This window comes from Protopterus annectens, chromosome 4.part1 (genome assembly GCF_019279795.1).
Source record: "Protopterus annectens isolate FY-2018-M chromosome 4.part1, PAN1.0, whole genome shotgun sequence".
NCBI classification, from domain to species: Eukaryota; Metazoa; Chordata; order Ceratodontiformes; family Protopteridae; genus Protopterus; species Protopterus annectens.
Genome location: NC_056734.1, coordinates 954079360 through 954106675, shown reverse-complemented (window position 1 = coordinate 954106675; position 27316 = coordinate 954079360). Strand labels below are relative to the sequence as shown.

The window sequence follows — 27316 nt, the reverse complement described above, 5'->3', positions numbered from 1 at the left end:
TGCTACAGATAATAGCATAAGCAATGCATGGGTATAGCTACATAAGGAACACACCTAGTGTGTGCACATACAACACAGTATTGGGGGGGGGGGGGTAGACTGTACAGAATTTTTTAAAATTGCAGAATCCACAAGTGCTCTGTTACCTACAGGACACTAAATGCAAAACCTGTAACAGCCTATGATGTATCCATATTTTTCAACCTGCAGACATTGAAAATGTTAACAAAGGCCCTTGAAAAGTAGCAACATCCAGCTAAAATATGGACCTCCAACTAGCATAAAATCTGAGTATCAAGTAGCACATAACTTTTCCTGCTTCTGGTAGAAATGTGGGATACTACTCGGAAACACATTTAAAAAGAGAGAGAGACTGACAAAAATTATGGAAAATTGCAGGCACATTATCAAAGAAACAGTATAAAATTTGTATTCTTTAATTAACTGTAATGATCCATTCTATCACACAAGCTCATTTATTTTTGATTCAGAAAAATTGAGAAGTAAGATGTGTGTCCTCATTCTTTAAATTATTGTTGCCCCAGTACATTAATTAAGTAGTGTGGTTTTCTAGGTAATTGCTAGCTTCAAAAATCACATGTGATGAGAGGATTTAGGGAGTAAATCAAACCTGAAAATAGGGACGTCCGTCCAAAAATGGGGACATCATGTGCAGAGGCAAATTATGCCTGAAAATAGGAATATTCCTCCAAAATAGAGAGAGTTGAGAGGTCTGGATACCCCATGGCTAGACACCATGTTCTCAGTGCACACTCTCATAGTACACAGAACCATAACACTGCACCTGCCAAAGCCTAGAATATATGGTGGGTAGGTATTTTTCAGTTACATGCTCTGACAATAGAACGATGTATTGCACTGCACTTGTTGCAGTTCAAGAGAATTTATGTGATGGCATTATGTACATTGGCATGTCTGTTAAAACATAGTGTGCACTAATGGATTTGACAGTGTACGTCATGTATTGACAAAGTATACACCTATAGCATTGTACTCTATGGATCTCCCACTGCACCTCATGCTTGAACCACACTAATAAAGCTAGATTCAAGTGTGATTGCAGTCGCTGTGAACAATGTGCAAGCAATACACATGTTCCTGACAGGTGTAGTCATTTTCAGTAGTGGCTTCCAAATCTGAAATACAAAGTAACAGAGATAATTATCTTGGTACTCATTGGCGAACATTCATCCAGGTTATTAGATTATTCAGAATGTCACTTCTAAAAGTAATCACTAAAGACTTCCTCCATCTGATGCCATAATTTGAATTGGCACAGAACAAAAACCTGTGCCAGTTTTATGTCAGTCTTCACTATTAATGGCTAACTGATGATGGCCCAGTTTAGTGCCATGGAGAAAGACATCCTGCACCCCCCATCAGCTCATTCTGAAGAGACACTTTACACACATTACCACATGCCCTACAAAAAAGCACATCATGCTGTATAATATGTGTCTGTACGCCCTACTGGCAGGTCCTGCCTCTACTGTGACTATTCCTGACAGAATGGTATTGCATAAAATTAGATTTAATTGGTCACCAACAAAAATCCCTCCTAAACATTCTCATTATTCACCTGCTGCCTTCACAATGGTGGTCTTGTTCAGTGGATGTGATAGTTAGCTTGGCCACAGTAGCCACTGGATCCCTGCATGTCACTCATAGTGCCCACACGAGCAGTGCTGCGTATCCAGTAGTCCAGTATATCCAATTCTGTACTTCTCTGACAGGACATTTGCATTGCATCTGTATTCAATAAAGCACGGTAGTTGAGATGATATGCCTTTTGATCACACTCTACTTTGTAAACATTTATTTTTGATCAAGGTGGTGTACTTACTAAATTACTTGTTGCCTAAAACAACAATATTAATGAGGAGGTTTGCTTCCTGTCACTATTGGAAGCAAAATTCTGGACTAAGCCAGGAAAGTGTTTTCTGACTATTATCTTGGTGGTTTCTAAATATAATCATGTGGAAATTAACTATGTTCTGTATTTATTTATTTAAATTTATTAACCAGGATAGTCTGACTGGGTAACAGCCTACTTTTAGTAGAAGCCTGGGGAAAAAAGCTTCAGAGTACATTATGTGCAGTAAAAATGTAGTATTTAAAACAAAATTATACTAACAGTTTGGCATACATAAGTAGGAAAACTTTGTAATATGTTTATGGGTACAGGCAAGTATAATATTTAGTAGAAGATTGAATTTAGATATTGCTCATAGTAAAAACATGAGCTTAGAGAATAATAATTACATGACACATTGCCTGACCTTTTTAAGTAACACTTTCATATGGAATCATTTATAAACAAGCTAAATCTAAATTCACCAACCTGCAGTAAGTTGATATCTGTGTTTCATCTCCTACAGTTATCACCTCAGTGAGTTAAACTCCTGAACCTATTCAGTTACTATCCAGCCTTATCACTAAACATATTTTCCTGTATCTAAAATTGCCTGACCTCATTTTGGTAACGTGCTTTTACCTGATATACAAGAAAATGGAAATCAAAATCCAAAACAAATGTAGCTGAAGTACTGAATATTGTAAAGATTTAAGAGAATTGCAGGTGGAATTTTAGAAAAAAAGGAGGAACACATTATACTGAAATAATTGAAATTTGTGGGAACAATATATGCAGAAAAATGTTCAATAGGAGGAGTGAGGTTTAAGGAAAGGCAATGAGCAATTTATATAATGTTAGAATGAATAATTGTTGAAAAGAAATTGTACATGTATACTACATGAAAAGAATGAGAAATATCACTATAGCTTGTTTTCCTTTATATTAATTTACATATGTATAGCTATGCTGCCTCAATTCTGATTTAATAAAGATTAAAAAAAGCACCAGTATGATGACATTTTGCAAATGATCAGTTTACAGACATCTTTTATTGTATTATCATATATATTATATATATATATTTGCACATGAGGTCAGGGTGTCATTTCAACAGTGAATCATCTAGAGCTAAGGTTCATACTGCTGGGTGGCTAGCCCTGCTGCTGTAGTTCTTCCACACCATATTATTGCAAACACATTCACACCTATGGCCAATTTAGAGTGCCCACTACACTTACTACATGTCTCTGGAATGTGGGAAGAAACCAGAACACCCAAAAGAAACTACGGGAACACAGGGAGGACATGATGACTCTACACAGAAGGCACCACAGCTGAGAATGGAAATGGGAAACCACTTGCTGCAAGGTAGCAATACTATCCACTGTGCCACTGCACCACCCAATTTACCTTATTAATGTTCCTCTTTCATTTACAAAGTTAGTTAAAAACAAATTAGCAAAGTTCTTTAAACAGTACTAGAATCAGCTCTATGCCCATGCTCCACAGAACTCTGCTTCACACTGCTTCAGGGGTGTATCTAGTCTTACTAGTTCTACCTTTGTCCACCAATTAAAATACCAGTGGATGTGTAGAAACCATTGACTACTCCTGTGAAATGTTTGCACATTCTAACCACACAGCCTTGTTAGGATATGTACCTCCCATACAAGGCACCTGAGGCTACTTCCATCAGTTTAAAACCTGAGACTTGAAAGTTACACTTTGTAGATGGATAGATGGATAAAGCCATTGCATTTTATCTTACATGTGTTATAGTAACTATCTGGGCAAATAACATAAGATTTTATCAATTTCTCAGAAATGTAACTTTCAGGATCATATGCTGTATTAATGACTTTATAACTCACAGATTAGCTTTTTCTTTTCTTTTAATTACAGGTATATCATCTTTATGATGGTTCTGGTAACCATTGTTGTAGTCAGCGCTGTCATTGTGCTGAATCTCCACTTCCGTACACCAAGTACCCACACAATGAATAAATGGATCAAAAAGGTAAAATTCCTTCTATCTGTAACCTTCAATGACTTTATTATATACTGAGAGATGATCATTACATTTTTTTCACTTCAGTATGAATAATGCTTTTATGTTTGTTTGTAAAACTCCAGCAAATGTGTTAGAATCAGTCTAAACTAAAAGATTTGCAAAAAAAAAAAATAAAACAAAACTCGTTGGATAACACACGGCAGGCAGCACTTTAATAAAAATTCAAAAAGTAATGCTTTTGCAGAGTCCTGTCGTTATCCAACGAGTTTTGTTTTATTTTTGCTCTTCTTAGTTTATCGTTGGTTACTTTATTCAGTTTTGGGGATTTTATTCTAATAAACTCAAAGATTTATCTGCTCCCAGTGTGTCGATGAAATATGCCCTAATACACATCAGTCTAGGATTAGCATATCTGTACCTGGCTTATGTGGACTTAGTGGGCCTTTTGGGTTAGATCTGCTTTCCTGGTAACTCTTGGGTAAACTCTGCGGATTTGCAGTAATGTGTGAGGGGAGAAGTAGGTGTTACCTTCTGTTCTGGAGGTTAAGGTATGAGTTTTAGGAGGCCTTGACAAATTTTTCTTTACAGCCTCAGTGCGTGTTAAAGGTCTATTAGTGTGCTGGGATTGATGAGGTAGTGTGATGCTTACCAATCAGTGAGCTGATGCGATAGGATTGCCTTCATGTTTCTTAAATATTTACATCTCTTACAGGCTGCACTATCAACTCATAGACAAAGACAGTTGCTATATAGTCTTAGAATACCTAATGCAATCAGACTGGACACAGATGGGGTGAGAGCAGACTGTTGAGCCATGTTACCAGAAGGTAGAGGACTGCAGCCTGCATACTATTCAGGGACTGGATGGAAACTACTTAGTAGACCATAAAGATTTATGGGTGAAGTGTTTAGGGAGATAATACACCACATACAGAAAGTAGAAGAAAGCAATAAAACCATAAAAAAAAATCTCGCAGCTGTGATGGCATAGTGGTTAAGTGCTGTGACTATAGTGTACAGGGTCCTGGGTTCAAGGCTGTTGGATACACAGTGGTTAAGGCAGGTATGAGCAGCCTGATCACATTCCAGTCTGCTAAAATAGCAGGGTAATAACGTTTTACCCTGGGGATCACTTCAGTGGCTCTGCGGGACAGAGGCACAGGAAACTAATCTAAGGGGGTGGTGAAAGCCAATACATTCTGGCTATGCTTATAAATGCCTTCGGGCAGATAGCCTAGTACCTACCTGTTTACCTTTACTTTCCCACACAGCAGTCCATGGCAGACTATGAGTGAACTTTCCAGTAAAGCCTTGAAATGTTTTATTTTCCTTCTTAAATACAAGATTTAGTTCCTAGCTCCTCCCTCATTTCACAGGTGATTCACTAGGTAAAATGTTGTCATTTCTGTGCGTCACAAAGGATACAGCTTTGGTCTTAAATATGCAAAAGAAAACAGAATACAATTAAAACAGTGCAATGAAAAAGCACCACAATATACAAAATGGAAGAAAGCAGTGAATCAATGCAAAATACAAAATGTAAAATTAGATTTTATTTTAGTTTGAATTTGTTAAACCAGATAGAGCATTGATCCCACTGGACCTATTTCAGTCTTGGCCCAGGGTAAAGACAATCATTTTAAGACATTATAAGTGAATGATAAAATGCAATATATACATATATTATATACAAAATGAATATCAGAATTGGCTAGAAGGTGTAAAGAAAACAGATGAATGACACTATATAGATGGTGACTAACGAAACACAACATATGCAAACACTATGTACAGACTGGAAATCAGAGTTGCATGCTGAAAGAAATAATGAAATATAGAATCAGATCAATGTATATAGAGAGAAGAACGATAAGAAGTGGTTAAGTTATATAGCCAGAGAGATAGCCGTTATATTTTACTAGAGTCATGAAATGTGCTTTTATTTCTGATTGGAAAATAAGGTAAGAGGAATGATCTTTAAGTAAATAAGGGAGACATTCACAGAGTTTGGGACCAAGGACTGAGAAAGCATGATCTGTACAGTAAATCCTAATTTGGGGGGTTGGAGGAGAGTCCCTGAGTGGTTATGATTTCTGAGACTGAATATCCTGGAAGCTAGTGGGGGGGCTCACTCTTCATACAGTTATACAGTTGTAAGGTGAGTAAAAACTCAGCACATTGTTTCACAGGTAGCCAGTTAGGTTTTTTTAATGGTTTTGCATTGTTGTTCATTTCTTGGGCAGAGTGATAAATCTGCATATATCATTTGAGATGGACTGAATGGTGGATGCTTTTCTTTTAGGGGCTGCAACAATTGGACAGAAAGGGGGAGATCTGATTAGCCCAGAATATGACAGAGGTGTGTGTGTGTGTGTGTGTGTGTGTGTGTGTGTGTGTGTGTGTGTGTGCGTGTGTGTGTGTGTGTGTGTGTGTGTGTGTGTGTGTGTGTGTGTGTGTGCGTGTGTGTGTGCGTGTCCGTGTGCGTGTGCATGTGTGTGCGTGTGTGTGTGTGTGTGTGTGTGTGTGTGTGTGTGTGTGTGTGTGTGTGTGTGTGTGTGTCAGAGTCTGAATGAGCTTTTGCAGTAAAGCCTTAAAATGTTTTATTTTGCCCCTTAAATGCAAGGTTTAGTTCCTAGCTCCTCCCTCATTTCGCAGGTGATTAATCTTATGTGACCTGTTCTAATTTCTATGTGACTCACAAAAGACTCAGCTTTGGTTTCTATCCTAGTTTAAATATGAAATAAAAAAACAGCATGCACATAAAACATGGTACAATGAAAGTATAACACAATATGCAAGACAGAAAAAAGCAATAAAGTATACAAAATAGAAGAAAACAAAATAAGAAAAAAAAACTAATCTTCCCCTCACAGCTGTCTGTGGCAAAGTCTGAGTGAATTCTTCCAGGACCGTAAAACTCAAATTCAAAATCAAGGCAAATGCTCCTGTGTCCAAACTGGATACATCACCTAAATCTGCCAATTCTTCTGAATACATACATTCCAGATCTCTAACCTCCTTTCTTTCAGACTATCTCCTAGTGCAGGGGATGGGCCAGGACTGAGGTGGATATCTTCATTTAGCAAGAGGGTTGAAAGAAGAAGATTAGGTTTAGTGTAATGTAAATAGTGGTTAGAGGCTTTTAACTTAGATTTGGGGGATGCCCCCAAATCTAAGTTAAAAGCCTCTAACCACTATTTACATTACACTAAACCTAATCTTCTTCTTTCAACCCTCCTGCTAAATGAAGATATCCACCTCAGTCCTGGCCCATCCCCTGCACTACCCCACTGCCACCAACTCACCTACTGTAAATCAACACTCCTCCTCTCTAACAAAACAAATCTCTATCTACTCCATAAACCCACAAAGTCTAGCCAATAAAAAAAAACTGAATAACACGCTTGGATAGCCCATCATTCTTCTCACATCTTGGCACTTTCTGAAACCTGGCCCAAAACTCATATCTCAAATTCTGAAATCCTACCCCCCCCCCCCAGCTATAACATCTTCCGTCATGAAAGACTATCCAATAAAGGGGGCGGTGTTGCTATCCTGTACTCAGAGCTACTTAATCTCTCCCTCCTCTCCTTCCCCCTCGTGACTTTCATCCAGCCAAGCTTATCATTCTCAACTGTCACCTTAACTCACACAAAAAATTTGCTATTGCTGCCATATATATTCCTCCTGGCAACAATATACCTATTCTAGAATCCATTCTATCCTGGATCTCCCAACATTTTCCCTATAAGACAATCATACTAGGAGACGTCAACATTGATTGGAGTAAACTGTCACTAAATTCTCCCACTCTTAGTAATAACCTCTATGGTTTCAGCCAACTTATCACAACCCCCACCCATATTAACAAAAAAGGTCTATATTAAATCAGTGAACGCTGATTTATCGACCCTTTAAGAGCAAAAGCTGACAATCCCGAAGACACGGAACAGAGATTTTTTTCCCAGGGAAAAAAATCATTGGGCTGTTTTCAGGACTTTGCCATTTCCTCCACTGTGGTGCAATCTTGGAATTGGTATATTTAAGTAGGGGGTGTTTGGAGGGCATAGCCTCCCACATCGGGGGGTGTGAGTGGCAAAGCCCCCCACTTTATTTTGTGTTTTGAACTTTTTTTTGTGGAACAGCGATTTATTTCCCTGGGGAAAAAATCGCTGTTCCGTGTCTTCGAGATTGTCAGCTTTTGCTATTAAAGGGTTGATAAATCAGCATCCACTGATTTAACATAGACCCTAACAAAATCACCTCCTCAACTTTACACTGGAAACTAATATCCAACCCTAATCACTACCACAATCTTACCACCTTACCTGACTAGTTAAGTGATCACCTCCCTACCTTCATTCAAAGGCTATCTTTCCACACCATCAAAACTCACCTCTATAGAGAATACAGCAATCTGGCTAGCTTTAATGAGGAAACCTTTAACAACCAACTCTCTCTAGTTAATTGGTCACACCTCTATGACCTTCCTCTAAATAACACTGTTCTTGAGTTTAGCAATACTTTGCTTAACATACTAAACACCCTAGCACCTGTTAGAAAAATTAGAGTAAAAACAAATCCCATTCCTGGCTCACCAAAGACACCCTCTCCATAATGAAACCGAGAGACAGTACCTGGAAGCAATGGTTAAAGTCAAAATCCTCCTCTCTCCTCCCTAAATTCAATGAACTAAGAAATCTCTCAAATAATACATTATTCAGGACAAGAAAAAATTCTGTCAGGAAGCCCAATCTACCCACCACTCAAACCCTAAAAATGTTGGCACACTGTGAACAAGATTCTTCACCCAGGGAAGCTTACTACTCCAAACCCTTTCCCCGGTTAGACACCACTTGAAACTGCTACTTTATTTAACACTTACTTCATAGAAAGCATCTGTAAACTAACTCTTCCTGACCAAAACCAAACACAATCCCCCACCACCTCCAGCACCTGCCTCCTCACTGCCTTTTCCCTAAAACCCATCTCCACTGCCTATATAAAATCCCTCTTACTGAAACTTAAATCATGTTCTCACTCCTTTGACAACCTACCCTCAGAATTTCTCAAACATGCAGCTAATACTATTACATATCCCATCTCTATCCTTATAAACCACTCTAACAAAGAATCCACTGTCCCTGACATCTGGAAATCCTTCTATACTATTCCCCTTCACAAAGGAGGTAACTCCACAGATTCCCCCCAACTTTCTACCCATAGCCATCCTCTCCACTCTCTCAAAAATCCTAGAGAAATGCATTCATAGACAACTTCTCAAATACCTATTACAAGAAAACCTTTTGAACCCCTTCAGGCCCCATTACAGCACCTCCACAGCCCTTTTAGCCTTCACCCAGTCTGTCACTGAGGCTAGCGATGGCAATAAACTAGTGGCATGTCTTTCCATGTCATTCCAGGATGTTTCCGAGGCATTTGACACTGTCTCTCAGCCTAAACTCCTGTCTAAACTATCCAATCTCAACCTTCCTGCTCCACCATTCTCTGGTTCTCTAGCTATCTTAACAACAGATTACAGTCTGTTAGATGACAAACGTCCTGCTCTCCTTTCCTATCTGTCCAAACAGGAGTCCATCAAGGATCCATCTTAGGACCTCTACTCTTTAATATCTTTACAAACAATCTACGCTCCTTCTGCTGCACATTTTCACTGATTCAGTATGCGAACAATTCTACTCTTGTTACCTTCTCTAATAACCTCACTGACCTCCACAACCTCACTCAGAGTTCTGTCAACACCATTGAACACTGGTTGATTAACACCCAACTCACCCTTAACCCTAAATCAACTAAATTACTTATTTTCCTTCTAAAAACCAAGCTTTGTGCCTCCTTCTGTGTTATGTTGTTCATCTGTCGTTATTGACGATGACCAAGGACATCACATCAAGGAGGTTGACTGAGTATGATGTGTCCGACTGTGGCTGATCAGTCCGATGCAGGCTTGGAAAGCTCTGCCACACTTCGGGCACAAGTGGTCATTTGGGTTGGTTGGCAAAGAGTTGGCTCTGGATTTATGCAGCTCACACTTCCTCTGTGCCTCTGCAGTCCTGCTCTGCTCATCGTAGGTAGCACTTTTGCTGATGCAGTTTCACCAGGTGAGGCGGTCTTGCACTAGTGTTTCCCAGGAGTCTGAGTCAATGCCAAAACTCTTCAGAGAGACATTCAGCGTGTCTTTAAAACACTTTTTCTGCTCACCTTGTGTGCATTTACCTCCTGCAAGTTCACCATAAAACAGTCTCTTGGGGAGGCGTGTGTCTGGCATGCATACAAGGTGGCCTGCCCACCTGACTTGGGCTCTCCTCAGCAGGGTGTAGATACTTGGCAGTCCAGCTTGAGAGAGGACAGCTGTGCCTGGAACTTTTTCCTGCCAGGTAATTTTCAACAGCCTTCTTAAGCAGTTCATATGGAAGCGATTCAGCTTTTTGGCATGATGCTCATACACAGTCCATGTCTCACAGGCCTACAGTAGTGTGGGCAGTATGATTGCCTTGTAGACCTTCAGCTTTGTGGACAGTTTGATGCTTCTCCTCTCCCACACTGACTCCCACAGCCTTCCAAATGCAGAGCTTGCCTTGGTGATGCGTGTGTCTACCTCATCGTCAGTGTTCACAAATCTGGAGAGTGTGCTACCAAGGTATGTAAACTTGTCAACAGCCTTCAGGATCTCACCTTCAGTGGTGATAGTTCTTCTTCAGTGCAGGCTGATGCACAACTTCAGTCTTCTTGGTATTAATTGTGAGGCCAAAGTTTCTGCAGGCAGTGGAAAAGCAGTTCATACTCTGATGTATCTGGGCCTCTGTGGCAGCATTGAGTGCACAGTCATCTGCAAACGGGAAATTGGGCACAAAGTTCTCTTCAACCTTGGTCTTGACCTGTAGCCTCCACAGGTTGAATAGCCTGCCATTAGTCCTGTATCTGATCTTGATGCTGGTTTCTTCGTCATTGCAGAAGCTATCTGCCAGCATGGCCGAGAATATCATGCTGAACAGCATGGGACTGACGATTTGTGCAACTCGCTCTCACTATAATCCAATTCACACGCAAGTCAAGACATCACTCCCCCCCCAAGTCCTGTGGTGATGGGAGAATGACGAAGCAGCACATGTGGATACACTGGAAGCTGTTGCCACAACTTCACACACAGGTGGCCCAGGGCAATGGGTTGCTCTCTACTGGACTGAAGCATCAGTGGAGTTCAGCACCCCCAGGTGTCTGAGCAGCCCTATTTAGGATCGCTCTGCTCACCTTCATGATCTGAGGAAGGGGTTAAAAAAGGTACTCTAAACATAGCCTGCTTCATCCTACCCCTGGCCTGCTTGCCGTGGCAGGTGGGGATATCAGCCACGCGGTCAAATCACACAGAAAAAAATATTGGTGGCTTCGCTCACCATTGGCACATGGAATGTGTGCACGCTCGTGGATACTTCCTAAACAGACAGACCTGAGAGACGGACAGCAATTGTCGCAAGAGAATTCGGCAGGGACAACATCCAGATAGCAGCCCTCAAAGAGACCATGTTCACAGATGTAGGCCAGCTAACAGAAGTTAAACCTGGTTATACTTTTTTCTGGAGTGGCCACAGTAGTGATGAACGTCGTGAAGCAGGAGTGGGTTTCGCCATCAGATCTAATCTGATCAGCAAATTAGCCAGCCTCCCAAAAGGATTCAATGACCTACTCATGTCTCTGCAGCTCCCCCTCAAAGGAAAGCACCACACCACCTTCATCAGTGTATATGCCCCCACCATGACACATCCAGAGGAAATTAAAGACAAGTTTTATGAAGACTTGGAGTCCCTCATAGCATCTGTGCCCAAGGCGGATAAGCTCGTCATCTTAACCAACTTCAATGCCAGAGTTGGTGCAGACTACCAGACATGGGAGGGTGTCATTGGAAGGAATGGAGATGGCAAAAGCAACAGCAATGGTCATCTACTTCCAAAACCTGCACAGCTCATGACCTTTTGATCACAAATACAGTCTTTTGCCTACCCAACCTTAACAAGATGTCCTGGATGCATCCACACAGGAAGCACTAGCATCTCATTGATTATGTCATAGTAAGGAGAAGGGACAGGCAGGATGTTAGAGTGACTAAGGCCATGTGTGGCGCAAATTTCTGGACAGACCACAGACTCATTGTCTCAAAACTCAACATGCACATTCAGCCTAGGTGGCACCCCCAGGGGAAAAAGACCAATATGCTCCTGAATGTCAGCTAGTTAGATTGGTACTCTGTGCACCAGAACCTCCATGAAAACCTTGACAGTAAGCTTGACCAACTCAGCATTGGCACCAACAGTGCAGAAGAGGACTGGGCAGCCTTTAGGGATGTGGTCTACAACACTGCTCTCACTCATTTGGACCTGAACACATGCAAAAACTAGGACTGGTTTGATGATAATGATGAAGGCATTGAGAAGCTGCTGGATAAGAAGCATGAAGCCTTCAGATCCCACCAACAAGACACTACATCCATCTCCAAGAAAGCAGCCTACAACTCCATCAAAAGCAAGGTGCAAGCAAAGCTCAGAGAGATGCAAGATTCCTGGCTTAGCAGAAAGTAAATGAGATCCAGAAGTACGCTGGTAATAACAACTCCACAAGCATTTCTATGATCCCCTGATGACCATCTACAGGCCACAGTCCTCTGGAACATCACCACTACCCAGTGCCGATGGATCCACCCTGCTCACTGACAAGAAAGCCATCCTGGAAAGATGGTCTGAGCACTTCAAAATTGTCCTGAATAGGCCTTCCTCAATCAATGCCGAAGCCATTGACCGCCTGCCGCAAGTCGGCATTAACACCTCCCTGGCAGAGCCTCCAAAGGAATCAGAGGCTAAGGAAGCAATTAAGCTTCTCACCAATAGTAAAGCACCAGGCTCTGACTCCATTCCAGCCAAAATCTACAAGACAGGTGGACCAGTCCAGGCTCTGACTCCATTCCTGCTGAAATCTACAAGACAGGGGGACCAGTCTTGTTACAGAAGCTCACTGAGCTCTTCCAGACCATGTGGCAACAGGAAGTTATCCCTCAGGAGCTAAAGGATGCCTCCATCATCCATCTCTACAAGAGAAAGGGAAACAGGCATTCTTGTGATAACCACAGAGGAATCTCTCTCCTGGTCATTGCCAGCAAAATCCTTGCCAGAGTCCTCCTCAACTGTCTCATTCAACACATGGAAGATGGACACCTGCCAGAGAGTTAGTGTGGCTTTAGAGAGGGCCGAGGGACACTGGACATGATATTTGCTGCACATCAAGTTTTAGAGAATTTCCAGGAACAAAACTGGGACCTTTACACAGCGTTCATGAACCTGACCAAAGCCTTTGACACCATCAGTCGTGAGGGGCTATGGCGGATCATGGAGAAGTTTGGCTGCCCAGGAAAATTCATCAGTATGGTGCGCCAGTTCCGTGATGGCATGCTTGCATGAGTACTGGACAAAGGAGACTCCTCTGGTGCCTTCCCAGTCACCAACGGAGTCAAGCCTCCTTCTGTATCTCCTCCCTAGACAACATTACCATTCATGCCACTCCTATACCAAACTCCTAGGTATTACAAAAGACAACCAACTAAAATTCAACCTTCACATCCAACATTGCATCAAAAAATTGTATAGAAACAAAATATATCTATCCACTACCTTGAGCACTTCTCTTGCCCAAGTCTACCTCCTCCCCTGCTTACTCTACTCATCCTCTATATTTATTCACTTCCAAGCCAACCTTATAGCTAACCTTGATAAAACTTACAACCAAACTGCTAAATTTGCTTGTAACCTCCCTTACAAATTTCACCACTGCCTCGCTCTTAAACAACTACATTAGCTTGAATTCCCTCAACTACTCCAACTATCTCAGCTACAAATGGCCCATTCACTAATTAACAAACCCTTAGACTGTCCATGTCTGTCCACTGCTATATCCCTCTATATACCTATATACCTACACATCCTCTCCATAGCTCAGAACAATTCCTACTCAACACCTACAAACCAAACAAATCAATAGGCAAACTGCTCTATAAAAGCTCAATATCCCATACTTGGAACAAACTTCCCAGTAATATACGTTCTATCAAATCTACCTTGCTCTTCGAAAAAGAACTACAAATCACCTTGGTAATTCACCTTCCTGCTCTTGCCACCATCCAACTTAACTGATATTCCCTTAATATGTCCTTAACATGCTTTCCTTAAGAAAATATAACAATGTACAACCTCTTTCGCTGTACTAAATAGTTGTATACTTTATTTCACTGTCTTTTTCCTCCAAAATAAACTTCTTGCTTCTCTCTTACTTCTTCTCATTTCCTTCTATTTAAGACTCATTTATGCAGCTCTAGCTCCCTATTACTACTTCACTATCTATTTTTGTACCTTTCCTATCTGTTCAGTCCTACAAGTTTTAAACAGGTATATTTTCTGGTTTATTTGTTATTTTAATACAAAAACAAAAGTTATTTTTTGATCTTTTATATATAATATATGCGCTGTATGGCATCTTCTGTATTTTCTTCATTTTGTATTTGTTCATTTGTATATTGCATGTATGTCTCTTATCATATCTTGTTAATGTTTCTTGTATAGTTAACATATTGTATTTTTTGTGGAGCATTTCTCCTCGGGTCTCCACTGAAAATGACCCAGATGGACTAACCCAGTCAACAATAGATAAATAAATAAATCATCAGTTATATATACAAGGTAACTTGAAATTAACAACTTGCTTACTGAACAAACTATAATTCCCATTATTTTTACCTTCAGCTGTGTATAGTGTGCATACTAATTATATACCTGTGTTTAATCTATATTGTATCTCTGTTATTTTGTTAATGTTTTCCCCGTCTCCCAGGTTTTTCCTGCAAATGGTCACTTCAGTACACTAACCTTGTAAACAAATATAAATCAATAAAAACTCAGTTTCTGAAAAAAATATTAGTTGGATAGTTTTCCTATACACTGACATTCCTAGCAAAGTTCTGCTGTTTATGTGAAAAACTGGCAGTTAACTTAGAGGATTAAATAGCAATTAACTGTTTCCTGGGTTCCAGTGGTGCAAGGTTTGATTCCCTCAGTTTCCACTGCCTAACTGTGTGACTGTGCAAGTCACTTAAAGGACTATTACATTCTTCTTTGCTTGTTTCCTCATTTCCAAAACATTTTTCTTCCCTATCTTTTCATTGTACCACTGTAGAATAGTCAGACCGCTACAGTAAATCCCAAGTTTGACTGTGTCTTTCATCCCCTGTTCCTATTAAGCCTATAACAATCTCGCAGAGCAGTAGAAACTCTAAGGGCCCCAGAATGGCTTAGTAATAATACCCTTTGTTATTTTCCACTCTTTCCTCTGTTGCTGCCGAAGGACCACCCATAAACCAATCTTCCAGTCTTTTCACACAGAAAACACATTTATGAATTACCTGTTCATTGGATATGTTAAATCTGCCTTTTGCATCCAATAAAATGCAATCTTGAACAACTGTAGGAACTTTTCTCCTAAATGTAGTTGTTGGACACATCTTTTTTCTTGAAGAATTACTTTCTGTACTTGCTTATCGTGCTATTGTCGAGCCAGTGTTCCCCATCAAGAAATACTTTTTCTGAGATGCAGATACGCATATCACATTTCCACTCCATACAGTTATATGTGTCTACATTTGTGTCTAATGTAATGTTATTGCTTGCAATTACCTTTAATGACTTTCACTGGCGGCTACTTCCTATACTTCGATCAAATAGCCATATAATACAATTGTCCTTGCCCTAATGCTAGCAAAAGTTCCATCATGGCAAAGCATCAGAATTCAGCAGCTTGGGCTTTTGTTTATTTATTTTTATTTATTTCTCTTCCTGAATTTTTTGTTTATTGCTGAACATTCTCCAGCAGGCATACCTCTTAACAGCTTAGTTACAGAAATCTGGGCAAAGCCAAAAGTAATGGGAGAAAGGCTTACAAATAGGGACCAATTTTAAATATCGCTCTTATAAATTTAGATGGCTGCTCAGTTAACAGGATTTGTGTTCTAGGGATTTTCCTGATGAACCTTTGTCTAGTGGCGTGGATACAGGGGATGGAGGAGAAGGGACATCGTCACAAGAACCAAGGAGGAGCAATAGGATTAAAGCTAACCAACAGAATAATGGGGTACCTAACTACAAAACTTACCAGAAGCCTTTTTTAGGGGGCAAGAACAACCGCCACCAACAGAACAGGAACTGGAACAAACAACGGTCCTGAACAATCAGGGCAGTGATGGCCCCACTGATATGAATTATCCTGTCATTCTAACTAATACAAAAGGGGACTTTAAAATCTACAACTTTTCAAATGTCTCCATTGATAGTGATTTGATTGATTTACTGGCTAATAGTTTTTCTTTTGTTCCAGATCAAAAACTAAATCTGTCTAAAACATTAATTGATCTGAAATGTTTTGTTCGTAGGTTAAATTTAAAAATCTTTTTCAACAATGAACCACCTAGGGATAGAACTACTCTTAAGCTCCCTAGTATATTTAATCCCCCTTTACATCCCAACTTGCATATTTTTGAAAGTGTTTGCGAATTAGATTTGAGGCATTTACATGCCTCTACTAAATGGTTAGATAACCAAAGCAACATTTCAATTGATCAGGTCATGGCTTTAAACAACTTATGTGGGATGGCAGTCAGGGTTATTAAGCCTGACAAAGGGGGTGGGCTGGTGATTCTTGATAAATCTGACTACAATAATAGAATGTTGTCAGTCCTGAACTCACCTGCCTATGAAAGCTCTTCCTTGAATGAAATGACGGGATTCTATAACAGAATCAAAGGTTACTGTAGGGACCTGTTTTTAGAAGGGAAAATCGACATTGATACCTACAACTTTATTGACATCTCTTTCCCAAAGGTCCCGGTTATGTTTGGGATCCCTAAAATCCACAAGGACCTGGTGGACCCACCAATGCGTGCCTTAGTGGATGGGAGATGTTCTGTAACCCACCCATGTTCCCGCCTTATTGATAACATCATTTCAAAATACTTGGAATTAATCCCAGAAATTTGTAAGGACTCTTGGTCCTTTTTGAAATCGATCAATGAAATCCAATTTGACAGGTCGCTCAACTTCCTCACCATCAACGTGGTGGATCTTTATACTTCCATACCACACCAGGAAGCTGTCGAGTGGGTTGAGTTGATGTTGAGGGGCTTTAATGCGTCAAAGGATGAGATTGCAGTTGTTACACAACTGCTGGACATCGTCTTGTCTTCCAACTTTTTCATTTTCGATAATCGCTACTACCTCCAGAAGCAAGGTATTGCTCAAGGCTCACCTTGTGGGGGTAGTGTAGTGAATCTGTTTGTCACCTATTGGGAGAAAACATTTTTGTTAAACAATTTACGGTTTAAGGAATCTATAAAGTTCTACACCCGTTTTTTAGATGATGTGTTTATTTTAATTCAAGGTGGAGAGGAAGTGGCAAAGGATCTCATCACTTATATGAATGGGACAACTGAATTTTTGAAATTCACGTACCACTTCTCCACAAGTGAAATTGACTACCTGGATGTGAAATTAGTAAAAGACAAGGGTAACAATAGGTTCCAGTCATCAATTTTTAGGAAGCCAACTTACTGTAATTCTTTTTTACACTTTTCTAGTAACCACCCATGGAAACAAAAATGGTCAATAGTAAAGGGACAATTGGTTAGAGCTGTTCGTATGTGCAGCACAGCCCAAGCATTTGACCAGGAATGTGTAAACTTGAAAGAAATGTTCATGAACCGGGGTTATCCCGAAGACTTGATTGACAGCTTGATAGACGAGGTATCTTTCAAGAGGTGCAATGGAACTTACCAACCATTGCTCTCCCATAATGAACTGGATATGTCTCAACCAATCAATGACATGGTAGTTTCTCCTGTTAACACACCACCTTTGGTTGAAACTCAGATCGGTGTGGTTACAAGGGACACCAATTACAGGATAAGTTTGGTTATAACCTATAATAGGATTTCTGAGAACCTTTGTTCTATCATTCGAAAAAACTGGTACTTTATCCAGAATTGTCCAGCTTTAATAAACACATTAGGTACACACCCCTCTATTGTATATAAGAGGGGTAGTAACTTGAAGGAGCTTTTGCAAAAGGACAGGGATGCTAGCTCCTATACTAGACAAAAAGGTACATTTACTTGTGGGTTCTGTAACTGGTGTAAATTCCTTAGAACAGGGAATTTGTTTATTATTAGAAACAAGAAATATTTCATCAACCACAGAGTAAACTGCAACTCAAAATCTATTGTCTATGTGGCCTTTTGTGACTGTTGTCCTGCGTTTTATATAGGGAAAACGGACCGTAGGTTACGGAACCGCATTTATCAGCATATTTATGCTATAAAAAATAAAAAAAGCGAAAATGCCCTATCAAAACATTTAATGAGCCACACTGGACACAGTTTTCACTTTATGGCCATTGACCATATACCAATAGGTATTAGAGGAGGACCCTTTTCCTTGATTTTAGAAATAAGAGAACTTGAATGGCAAATTTTACTTGATGCCTTCACAGCCCCTGGCCTCAATGAGAGCTGTAATATCTCTTCCGTGTTAAAATATAGGAGTTACCTAAGATGAAATATCTTATTGACCTTGGTAATATATTTTTTACATTTTGTACTATACTGATTTACTATATATATACTGGTTTAGGGAAGTATTCCTTCCCCTTTTATAAATTCATATTTTTAATTTTATTTTTCATTTTTAACAAAAGCTGTTTTTTTCCTTTGCTGCTTTTGTATATATTTTTATTGATTATTAGACTTGATGTGCTTTAGGAAGAATGACTGGTTGACATTATATTTGTATAAACTGCTCTTGACTGTTACGTATACATATATTTTTATAAGTAATGCCTTTCACACAGGGTCAACTATTTTAACTTAGTAAAGTATAGGAAGTGACATCATGCTATGTCACGGTGTTGTTTTTAAATTTGAAAAGTTGGCGCCTTTCTCTGTATTCTGATGAAGCTTCTGCAGGGGCAGAAGCGAAAACGCTTGTTCTTTTATCGGAATAAAGTTCGTTAAAACAACTTTTCAGTTGTCCTTCTTCGTGAACGCTTTACTTGTTTTTTCACCTGTTTATTTGTTTTTTTATTCATTAGGATTTGTGTTAGCTTAACTTCTGGAAAGATATTAAGTCTGACACTCAGATGTATGTCATTATTTAATAATTTCATTCCATATTCATTTGCCGGCAAACCACACATTTTATGAGAACATACCTAAAATATGAGGCAAAAAGTTCTACATTCTGCAAAAATCTGTACAGTCATGAACTATGCCAGCAGGGTTTTACTTACAGGTAATGGACGTTAGTCTGCCACTTCACACACCATGTTAAGCTGTCATAGAGCTCAGACTGAAAGAAATCTAATGGTTGCTATTATTTTACTCTGGTTAAGCAGCAGTTTTGCTGTTTACCCAGTGTAAAATAAAAAAAAAAAAAGAAAGAAATTTAAGGAAAAAATAGAACAGTGTGTGTGTGTGTGTGTGTGTGTGTGTGTGTGTGTGTGTGTGTGTGTGTGTGTGTGTGTGTGTATGCCTGCATGACAATACAAGTGAGGTTGATCGAGCTGTCATTTTACACTCACTAAGCAGTGCTTTTGCTGTTTAGTGAGTGAAAAAGTAAAATAAGCATAAAAAAGAAAGATAAGTATGTAAGTGCGTGTATGTGTATGTGTGTTTATGTTTGTCTGTGTGAGTGTATGCATGCTTGCATGAATGACAGCTAAAGTGTGTGTGTGTGTGTGTGTGTGTGTGTGTGTGTGTGTGTGTGTGTGTGTGTGTGTGTGTGTGTGTGTGTGTGTGTGTGTGTGTGTGCGTGTGTGTGTGTGTGTGTGTGTGTTTGCTTGGGAGGAATGAGAGCGATCACCTCTTAACAATCTGTAGGAGAGAAAGTGTAATGTATAACTTGTCAGATCACTGTACATGTCAGCCCACTGTCATACAGAACATTGCTGAAAAACAGTAGTACAACCAAAAGTCAATATGACTTTCTGTAGACAAACTCATGGCTTGACTGCTACGTTGTACAGAGTGGGTACCATATTTCTACTTTGTGTACAACTTGCATCTTATGGCTAAATGAAGTACTTCCCTTATTTCAGTATTTGTATGACATAATCCCATTACTCTTGAGACAATACTGACATGGGATATTCACTGCGATTACTAAAATTCAGAAAAAGCAGCATATAAAGCAGAAATGTAAAAACACTACACAACTGATTGATGAATTTCACTGGGGACAAACATGCCTAGTAACAGCTGTGTCTGTTTCTGTTGACATGAACTCTCGTAGTTTTCAGTTGTCTTATACATACGTGTATATTGCTGCATGGTGTCATTTTATTTTATCAATTTTGTATAGCTGATGAGTCAAGGATAGTAGGCTAATTACTGACACAGAGCCGGCTTCGAAGTGAGTGGTGCAGAGTATATGAAGAGGATCCCTAAAGTGGAAGGTCAGATGCAGGTAGGAAATGAATTGAAGAGGAGTTGTAGAATGGTTTGTTCTGTAGAAGGGGATAGTGGTTATGGACTGTCAAAGGAAAATGTAGTTACCCAGGTGACAAGAAAGTACATGACCACATGTGGTTTAGGTGCAGTGTTATTAGACTTTGCTGTGATAAACAAAGGTCTCTACCTTTAGAGTAGTGTTGCAGGGTGTCTTTTAGTACTGGACATGTTTATGGTGTATGTATCAGATTGTGTGCAGCAGTAAATTGTGAGTATGTTAAATAGTTGGATATCCCAAGCCAGTTCAGTTATTTCATGGTTCTCTAATGATGTTCTGTATATAAGCTTGGCAGTAAATTTGGCAACTTTCCTGTAACAAGTGGATGTAAGTGTAAATTTGTAATAATAGGTGAGGCATATCGTAGGGATGGAAAGAATGTAGGTAGGTGTTGTCTTGAATCATCTGTCAGGTAGTATTTGGCCCTATTTTGGGCTGAGTGTCTGATGTGTGTTTTATTAATGGCTTGCTATACGTGTTGGTTAGATTTGAATTTCTTGTCAGTTTGGACATACCAGAGTTTGGGTGAGGTTACATTTTCAATTTTTGTGTTGATCGATGAAGCCATTATGAATAAACGTCTTGCAATTTTCAGAATGAGCCCCCCCCCCAGTTAGGATTTAAAACTTGATTTGCATCTTTCAGCTAAGTTTCAGTATTACTGAAAGAACTTTGGATGATATCCTTAAGTGGTGACAGGGATGGGGCTGCACATATAAGGGCTGACTCATCAGCCTATTGAACTATGGTTTATTTATTTATTTATTTACTGACATTTCAATATGATATAGATCATCTGGGTACAAGGCCAGCTTCAGCTAAGGCCTAGGGAGAAAAGCTACAATGTATTTCAAAACATTTTATGAACAATCATTTTACAACCTTTAAAAATAATACAGAAAACCACTTCAGTTTAAATAATTAGACATAACATGAAAACATTGGTTAAGAATAGACACAAGTTATATGACAATGATTTAATGTTTAGAGAAATTTTAGTCAGTTTGCAGAGAAATTAAAGATAAGTTATTAGGATGCAAACAGGAATTGCAATATGAAGTGAGTGAATAACAGACTCATGGTACATTTAGATAGAAAGCCAGTGGAGAGAATGTAAAAGCAGTAAAGAAATGAGTGAGGAATGGAGATTAAGGAGGTGTACACTATGAATACGTATTTGTTCACATTTAGTGATATTACTCTGTCCTGGTGTTGAGCAGGAACATAGTCTATTTTTGGCTAGGAAGTCTGTCAGAGTGATTTTAAAGGCTGAGGGAGGTTCTTTACCTGATGGATACAGGTAAGGAGCTCCCAAACTTATTAACATGATGTGAGTACAGACATTGTCCAGCAAATTAGATAGGTTCATGGACAGACACAAGTTTTTCATTATTGGATTGTAATGACCAAATGGGAACATTGACCAGTAATGGCATGAGGTTCAGCTGAGTTGATTGTGCTATGAAAGTATGTTTGGCAGTTTGGCATTGCCTAAAAAGGTACTAATAGGGGTGGGTGAAGTTTTAGCCAGTAATCAAAAGCCTAGGGTGAAGAGGTGCAGATCATCCTCAGCAAAGAAACATGGTCTATTAACTATGTCCTCCCAAGCTGACAAATATTGGATCCCCTTAGAATGACACCAGAAAGACAGCCAGTTGTTAACAGGAATAAATTTTTGTTACTATTGTGGCATCATTCTCGATAGTAGAAAACTATACTGGATCACGTGTACAGTAATGTGAAGGGGGGCATATAAGGCTGTATTTTGCCCTCATTTTGGTCAATCTGATCATACTTTTGTATTTCTCTACCTGGCATATAGACAGCTCCTCAAATATGTCCCCATTGTAAGAAAAACTGTTAAGGTGTAAATGAGGAATCTGAACAAGAGCTTCAGAATTGTTTTCAGTGTATTCAGTGTGATGTTTTTAAGACAGCTGCTATGAATGAGGATGGTATTGTTGATCTGGAGGAATACAGTTCAGTAGTTTTCAGCTACCTAAGGACATGCACTGACTTCACTGTGCACCATAAAGATCTGGATCTGGATATATCCAAATAATAAACCATGGATTAACTCAGGGGTTCGCTCTGCGCTTCATGCCCTCTCCAAGACATACGCACCAGGCAATATCAGCGAGTATAAAAAATCTAGATATGATTTATGCAGAGCTATCACAGCAGCCAATGAGAATTGCAGTCGCAAGCTGGAAGGCTATTATTCAACTGCTGATGCAAGGCATATGTGGCAAGGCCTGGAAAACATCACAGGCTACAGGCAAAGACAGAGGGATGATTAATGACAGACAGTTTTCACTGGATGATTTAAGTGAATTTTATGCTCAGCTTGAGGTCTAAAATACTGAGTCAAAGAGTGCCACCATAAGAGAGAGAGGCAGAGAGGAGGTACCATTACCTTTTTACAATATCATCAGTAAGTGTGGTAAAGTACTTGAGGAGGATAAATCCCCGGAAGGCAGCCGGTCCAGAAAGTATTGTTGGACAGACACTCAAAACCTGTGCTTCAATGCTTGCTGATGTTCTGGCTGATATATTCAATCTCTCCCTTGCATGAGCTACAATTCCCACTTGTTATAAGGCAACTACTATTATTCCACTGCCAAAAAAGGGCAAAGCCAACTTCCGGGATGATTACTGGCCGGTTGCATTGACTCCTTTAGTGACAAAATGCTTTGAGAGAATCATTATGCATTATATTCAGTCAGTTATACCTGATACAATGGATCCTCTGCAGTTTACATACAGAATGAATAGGTCTACAGAAGATGCAGTTAGTACAACATTGCATTCAATTCTAACTCATTTGGAGAATAAGGACTGTTATGCTCAACTGCTGTGATACCATTGAAGCTGTCCATACTGGGTGTGCCACTGACTCTTTGCAATTGTGTGTTGGCAGTCAGTTAGGCTGGGTAATAACATCTCCAAAGCAATAATAATAAATACAGAAATTGCACAAGGCTGTGTGCTGAGTCCAATGCTGTGCATCCTCTTCACTTATGACTGTGTTGCTTCTCAACACAACACCAGTATTGTCAAATCTGGGGATGATACAACAGTCACTGGTCTGATCTCCAGGGATGATGAGTCAGTCTATAGGAGAAAAGTGGAGAATCTTGTGAAGTGGTATCAGGACAGCAATCTCTCTCTCTTATTACCAGCAAAATGAAAGAGATGATCGTTGATACATGGAGGAACAGAAGGCAGCACTTAACATTATTTGTCTGAGGTGGAAAGAGTAGCTACATTCAAATTCTTCTGTATTAGCATCTCTGAGGACCTTACCTGGACTCATAGCATCATAGACCTGAAAGGAAAAATCTGGCAGCAACCGTATTTTCTGAGAAGGCTGAATAGGTTTGGCATGTCCAATACTATCCTCAGCAACTTCTACAGATGTACAATTGAGAGCATTCTCTCCCACAATATTACAGTATGGTTCGGAAACAGTACAAGTCAAGATTTCAAGGCTCTGCAGCAAGTAATAAAAACGTGTAAAACATCACTAGACTAACACTCCCTGCATTGGAAGACATCTACACCAAGAGAGTTCTTAGGAAAGCCCAAATCATTATCATAGACACTACCCGCCCACAACATATACTGTTTATGCTGCTACCTTCAGGGAGGTGTTACAAGAGTCTGGTGGCCAGAACAACCAGGCTGAAAAATAGTTTTATACCTCAAGCTATTAGACGTTTAAATAAAACCCATATACTACCTCTCCCTCCCGTATTGTAGGTCGGTTTACATTTGAAGGGGAAACGAGCTCTTTTTGCATAAATGCACTCTTTTACACAGTTATATATATTTACTGATATTGGTATTTATATTATTGTTTACTTGTTGTCTCATATTACTTCTTTTTGTTAATTGCTGCTGTTTTTATAAGTTGCTGGAGGATTTGCAGAATAAGAATTTAATTGTATTTTGTATGCTGTCTCTAGTACATATGACAATAAAGTTAAATTGAATTGAATTAATGGTGGTAATATGCTGCTCAATGCTAGGCTCACATCAGCCTGTGGCACACAGTCTTAAAGCTGCATAATGTCTCTCTTCATAAAGTCAAGAGAGTTCTATCTGAGAGCCATGTGGCAAACCAGCATATACCATAGGGATGTATGTCTAATTTTGTGATTTCATTTACATTGCTTGAGTGGGTTATTTTATCAAATGCCTTGGCCAGGTCAAGGTAGGCAATATGTACCATTTTGCCATTGCCCATTGACTTGTTAACCTTTGTGATGAAGTCTAGCAGATTAAATAGTCATGATCTACCCTTGATTAAACCAAACTGGGTTAGATCCAGTGTCTGGAGGTTGCCATTGTAATTATTAATAATTTTCAAGATAATTATTTTCCATGGCTTTGCAATATGAGACTAGTAGAACTAATGGATATGTAGTTTCTTAGGTTTATAGAAGGCCCACCCATATGCAGAGGAACGAGTATTACAGCTATCTATTCATGTGGGACAGTGTCTGACTGAAGGCTATTGTTTAAATAGTGACTCCATTGTCCTGATAGGTCATTTTCCATACTATTTAAAAGGCATCCTGGGATTTTATCAGGGCAAATTTATGCATTTTTTTTTTGCCTTGGAGAGTGTGTTTAGGAATTGTTCCCTAGTGGTGGGTGGGTTATGTGTAATGATAATTCTTGATGGTTGACCAAGGGGAGCTAAAACTGGAGTTGAATTTTTGGTCAGTAGATTTGCTCTATCTTCTGGCTCCGTGTAGGTGGCTCCATTCACAATTAGCTCTGGACATTGTTGTGTATAGCCTTTGAGGTTATGGACATTGCTAAAGAAAGCCTTGTTGTTATCCTTGCCTTGGGAGACTATTTTTTTTATCAAAATTGTCTTTGGTAGACTAGATTTGTTCTGAGTTGTGGTTTACAGGTTGTGTACGGATATATCTTAAAACATGCATTTCTTTATAATTTCATCTCAATCATTGTAGTGTTAATAGATAGCAAACAGAGTTCATAAGAGCTTTTGAATAACTGTTTGCATATGATGCTAACTATATGTTCATTATAAAAATGTGTTGATTACAGAAAAAGCAGAAGCATCCATGTACATTGTAAAAGTGTAATACATAAAAAGCCACAAGTATTGAGACAGATCTTATGAAAATTTGAAGAAACTGTTAGTAAAATTGGCCATAGTGATGTATTTAAATCTGTTTTTTTTTAAATGGAAAATGGTCATGGTATTGAATTTCTGTTGGGACAGTATTACATGTGTTATAAGCAGAACTTGTATAACACAGTTTGTTTAAAAAGGGCTACTTTATTAAGATGCTTCTGGTGCCTTTAAATCTATTTTTGTTGTTAAGGTTGATGCTCGCACTGGCTATCATACATGTAGTACTCTTTTTATCATATGACACTCATCCCACTGTGTTTGACTACAGTGATCAGTTTGCCTGTTGTGCACTAGTACTTAAACTGGGCAATGTTACCATTTCACAGTGCCACTGAGAACCCAACATCAGTCATCACCACTATATTGTTGGTAGCTGGGATGTTTTCAGTTTTCTGAGATGAAACAGTTGATTTGTGTCTTGCATGTCCTAGAAATTGTTGTTCTAGAAGGCAAACCACCCTTGTCCAAGGATTATGACTTCTCTGGTCTGACATGCCGTCCACTTGTGCTATCTGTCAGGACCTTCAGATCTTAACCTTGTTATTTGTTATCATCGTGGTCCCACTGCCGCTTGCCCACAATACACTCTCTCAGACAACTGACACATTCATTCCCCATATTCTAGGACAGCAGACAACCAAGACCACCCAGCATTTAGGCAGCTATCAAGAGTTTTTTTTTTCCATATGGCCTGAACCCCATAGTGCATGGCCAGTAACTAGGGTTCATCATACAGTCAGAAACAGTTTGGGTGAGTCACATATTAACCCAGTTTAGATAGCTTCTCAGGGCAGCTCTGCCCCCTTGAAGACAGTGTACCCTTGGGCCTTTCATACTCCACTGTAGATCCAGTCATGGGATACTGATACCCTGGTCATAAACTTCCATCACTCCTTAAGGAAAGGTAAGCTTTCAATGCCATGCCACTCCTCTAGTGACCCATACCAGCAAGTGCCCAAGTGTCTGTAAAAGGTCTGCTCCTCCTTCTGGCAGACAAACCAAGTGGCTAGATATGTGCCCCCTTCCTGCTGCCCCAGATCTTCAATAGAAGAGCAAACAAAAAAAAGTCTGTGATCAGGTATGTGGGGTTCTTGAAATACAGGAGCAAATAAAGTTCCATTACTGTGCCCTGTTCCCAACTCTCCTTCCTTCCTTCCTTCCTCACATTTTATAGGTTTATAGGTAGGTACTATCGGCCCCAGGGCCTACGTAAGCCTAGCCAACAAGGTTCCCTGGCTTACGGCACCCAAGAAAGTTATTTTCCTGTGCCACTGTCGAGCAGAGACACAGAAGTGTTCCCCGGAGTGTATTTCCTATTTCCCATCCACTCATCAAGATTTTTCTTGAAGAGTGCTAATGAAGAACTTTGGATGGATGGGTAGCTTGTTCCAGAGTATAGGAAGTCTCTGGGACAGGAATCTATCCCTCCAGCATGTCCTGTTTATTGTAGTGACAAGGTTTAGGTCCCTAGACCATGTAGCTCAGATGGATTGGGGTTTCTTTAGGTGTAGCATGTCCAACAGCTCTGGGTTTGACATAGCTTTATATGTTAGGCAGAGATCACCTCGGAGTAGGCAATATGCTATGGAGTAAAGCTGGAGTTTTTTCAGACGGTCATTGTAGGGCATCTGTTTGAGGCCAGTAATCCTCTT

At 39.7% G+C, this 27316-nt stretch overlaps 1 protein-coding gene across 2 annotated transcripts in view; it reads left to right on the top strand.

The window, feature by feature from the left end:
- CHRND (cholinergic receptor nicotinic delta subunit) overlaps positions 1-27316 on the top strand; it is a 2417369-nt gene that overhangs the window by 1521614 nt on the left and 868439 nt on the right. For both annotated transcript variants that reach the window (XM_044070671.1, XM_044070670.1), the window contains exon 9: positions 3779-3893. In XM_044070671.1, coding sequence (XP_043926606.1) covers positions 3779-3893 — 115 coding nt within the window. The remainder of the gene's footprint in view (positions 1-3778; positions 3894-27316) is intronic.